Source organism: Colobus angolensis, unplaced genomic scaffold (assembly GCF_000951035.1).
Source record: "Colobus angolensis palliatus isolate OR3802 unplaced genomic scaffold, Cang.pa_1.0 Scaffold19, whole genome shotgun sequence".
NCBI classification, from domain to species: Eukaryota; Metazoa; Chordata; class Mammalia; order Primates; family Cercopithecidae; genus Colobus; species Colobus angolensis.
Window position 1 is genome coordinate 4,888,328 of NW_012115043.1, and position 4,043 is coordinate 4,892,370.

Consider the following 4,043-nt stretch of genomic DNA (forward strand, 5'->3'; position numbering starts at 1 on the left):
TGGCCAACATGGTGAAACCCCGTCTCTACTAAAAATACAAAAATTAGCCGGGCATGGTGGTGTGTGCCTGCCTGTAATCCCAGCTGCTTGGGAGCTGAGGCAGGAGAATCGCTTGAACCTGGGAAGCGGAGGTTGAAGTGAGCTGAGATCAGGGCCGCTGCACTCCAGCCTGGGTGACAGAGCAAGACTCCTCTCCCCCGACCAAAAAAAAAACAATGCTTTTTCTTGTGTTTTGTCACTTGGTTGTGAGTTGTACTTTTAAAGTAGCTGTTTAATTTGCTTATCTGTAGCATTACTCTTCTCACTTCTAAAACTGCCTGAAAAATTGCTTTATTTAAAAAAAATTATTATTACTATTTTTAGAAACAGTGTCAATCTGTCACCCAGGCTAGAGTGCAGTGGTGTGATCTTGACTCACTGCAGCCTTGAACTTCTCTGGTCTGAAGCAGTCCTCTAGCATTGGGCTTCCAAAGTGCTGGGATTACAGGTGTGAGCCAGTGTACCTGGCCTGAATTTGCTGTTTTTAACAGAGATTGTGGATTTGGAAACTACATAACCAAATTTGTTAAAATTATATTTAGAAAGAATTGCAAGTTGGTTTTCAATGAAGTAAGCAGGATTGTGTGTATCTTTCTCAATTTCCAATTCAGTTTTTCCTTTCAAAATGGAAAAATAAGAATTATAGCCCCAGCACAGTAGCTTTTGCCTGTAATCCCAGCACTTTGGGAGGCTGAGGCGGGCAGATCACGAGGTCAGGAGTTCAATACCAGCCTGGCCAACATAGTGAAACCCCATCTCTACTAAAAATACAAAAATTAAGACCAGCCTGGGCAACATAGTGAGACCCTGTCTCTACAAAAGAAAAAAAAGAAGAAGAACTAGATTCCATGTTGTAAAAGAAGTTTCACCCAATATATTAAAATTTTCAAGTGAAAATTATTTTGGCTACCTTTTTTTTCTTTTCAATTAAGATGAATTTACTTTTTCTTTTCTTTTTTTAGATGAAGTCTTGCTCTATATCTCAGGCTAGAGTGCAGTGGCGTGATCTCGGCTCACTGCAACCTTTGCCTCCTGGGTTCAAGCAATTCCCCTGCTTCAGCCTCCCAAGTAGCTAGGACTACAAGTGCATGCGGCGACGCCTGGCTAATTTTTGTATTTTTAGTAGAGATGGGGTTTCACTATGTTGGCCAGGCTGGTATTGAACTCCTGACCTCGTGATCTGCCTGCCTCAGCCTCCCAAAGTGCTGAGATTGCAGGCGTGAGCCACTGCACCCGGCTGAATTTACTTTTTTTTTTTTATTTTTTTAGACAGAGTCTCGCTCTGTCGCCCAGGATGGAGTGCAGTGGCACGATCTGGGCTCACTGCAAGCTCTGCCTCCTTCGTCCACACCATTCTCCTGCCTCAGCCTCCAGAGTAGCTGGGACCACAGGTGCCCGCCACCATGCCTGGCTAATTTTTTGTATTTTTAGTGGAGATGGGGTTTCACCGTGTTAGCCAGGATGGTCTCGATCTCCTGACCTCGCCGCCTGCCTCAGCCTCAAAGTGCTGGGATTACAGGCGTGAGCCACCACGCCCGGCCAATTTACTTTTTCTTTATAAATGGATGTTTTATTAGTACCATGTGAAACATTATATGAAGATAGCATTTTTTTGATGGCAGTGGCTTCCTTGCTGTCAATATCAAGTATACCTGGCAATTGGTAATTAAAGCTTACCTCTGTTTATCATACACAACTTAAAATTTGTCCAAATGGAAATAAGTACTTTAAAGTTTCTTATGGATCACTCTGACATAAAACTTAAATGCATTTGGTTTTTATTGGACCTCTTTCTAGTAGTTATGATTTTTGTTTTTAGATGGGGCCTCGCTCTGTTGCCCAGGCTGGAGTGCAGTTGCTGATCTTGGCTCACTGCAACCTCTGCCTTCCAGGTTCAAGCAATTCTCCTGTCTCAGCCTCCCTAGTAGCTGGGATTACAGGTGTGCTCCACCACGTTTGGCTAATTTTTATTTTTTTTTGTAGAGGCAGGGTTTCACCATATTGGCCAGACTGGTCTTGAACTCCTGACCTTGAGTGATCTGCCTGCCTCAGCCTCCCAAAGTGCTGAGATTACAGGCATGATCTATTGTGCCCAGCCAATAATAGTTTTGATTTTGAATAAGAACAGTTACATTTGACTGTGATCTAAGAGTGTGAATTTAATAACATTCAAAACCATTTTGCTTTTTTTGTTTTTTGGTTACAGGGTCTCACCTTGTCACCCAGGCTGGAGTACAGTGGCACGGTCACAGTTTGCCATCATACCCAGCTAATTTTTTTTTTTTTTGATGTTTTGTTGACATGGGGTCTCACTATGTGGCCCAGGCTGGTCCTGAACTCCTGAGCTCCAGTGATCCTCCCACCGCAGCCTCCCAAATTGTTGATATTGGGCCTGGCCTCTCTTGCATTTAAAATGGATCTTAATTGTATAAAAATGGGTTTATAGGTCAGGCGTGGTAGCTTATGTCTGTAATTCTAGGACTTTGGGAGCCTGAGGCTGGCAGATCACCTGAGGTCAGGAGTTCAAGACCAGTCTGGCCAACAATAATGAAACCCTGTCTCTACTAAAAATACAAAAATTAGCCGTGTGGCTAATTACAGGTGGTGGCGGACACCTGTAATCCCAGCTACTCGGGAAGCTGAGGCAGGCGAATCGCTTGAACCCGGCAGAGGTTGCAGTGAGCCCAGATTGCTCCATTGCACTCCAGCCAAGGTGACGGAGCGAGATTCCATCTCAAAAAAAAAAAAAGTGTATTTAGAAGAAAGTGACCACAATTAACATTAAGTGATCATAGATTCCATTTTACTAAACTAAGCTTTTGAAGAGGTTTGTACTTATGCGGTAAGATTGGGTCGGGTACTTATAATGAATAATAATGGTATGATTTCTTTCAGATATGTTAATGAATACAGCCAGGGCACACATGGTTGAAGAGGTTAATACTGATGAGGATCAAAAGGACGAGTCAAATGGGTTAAACGAAGACATTCTAGACAATCCATGTAATGATGCTATGCTAATACTTTAAATGAAGAGGAGGAATTAAAATTAGAGGAAACACTGCTGGACCTGTCTTTTAAAAATGTGCAACAGCAACTTGATGCTACATCCAGAAATATTACTGAAGCTAGATAAGTTTCCATTAAGAGAAAATGTATCTGTTAAGTCATCATCCTGCAAGCTTGGCATTACTATGTATTTTTTCTTCTTGGAGTGAAAATCCTTAGGTAGTAAAACTTTTACAGATTATTGTTTAAAATCTGGTAATCTGGTATTTATTTATAATTATGCTTGTCACTTTAGTTAAATCTATTTGTTCTCTTTAGTGTTTGTTTTTATATAGATATTTCTTCATAAAATGATTAGTAGGTAATAAGGAGTTTCTGCTGCTGGTGTGTCATTGAATGCCTTGTTTTCACTAAGTTTGGAGGTTTTGTTTCTGTTGTTTACTGCTCCTTGCAAAACAGGGTTAACCCATGGACAGTGTGCTCAGAATAGTCTGGGTGAAGTTTGTTTTTTTTTTTTTTGACAGAATCTCGTTCTGTCAGCCAGGCTGGAGTACAGTGGCACAATCTCGGCTCACTTCAGCCTCTACCTCCTGGGCTCAAGCAATTCTGCCTCAGCCTCCCAAGTAGCTGGGATTACAGGCATGTGCCACCACACCCGGTTAAATTTTTGTATTTTCAGTAAAGATAGGGTTTCACCATGTTGGCCAGGCTGGTCTCGAACTCCTAACCTCAGGTAGTCCGGCCCCCTTGGCCTCCCAAAGTGCTGGGATTATAGGCGTGAGCCACCGCGCCCAGCCTGGGTGAAGTTTTAAGATGTACATATATTCAATATTAATGTCAATTTTTTAAAAGAAGTAAAAATTATCTTAAAAACTATCTACAGGCTTTATGGGTGTTTTTCATTGCTATTTAGTTCTGCAGTTTACACTTTTGGTAAATACAAGGTTTTTACATGTTTTTTTTTTTTTTTTTTTGAGACGGAGTCTTGCTCTGTC

The 4,043-nt window shown here is 41.7% G+C and overlaps 1 protein-coding gene across 1 annotated transcript in view; it reads left to right on the forward strand.

The window, feature by feature from the left end:
* Positions 1-3,414, forward strand: part of TIPIN (TIMELESS interacting protein) — a 54,417-nt gene extending 51,003 nt beyond the window's left edge. The window contains 2 exon segments of the mRNA XM_011940370.1: positions 2,935-3,051; positions 3,054-3,414. Coding sequence (XP_011795760.1) covers positions 2,935-3,051; positions 3,054-3,175 — 239 coding nt within the window. The 3' untranslated portion in view covers positions 3,176-3,414.
* Positions 3,415-4,043: the final 629 nt, after the last annotated feature.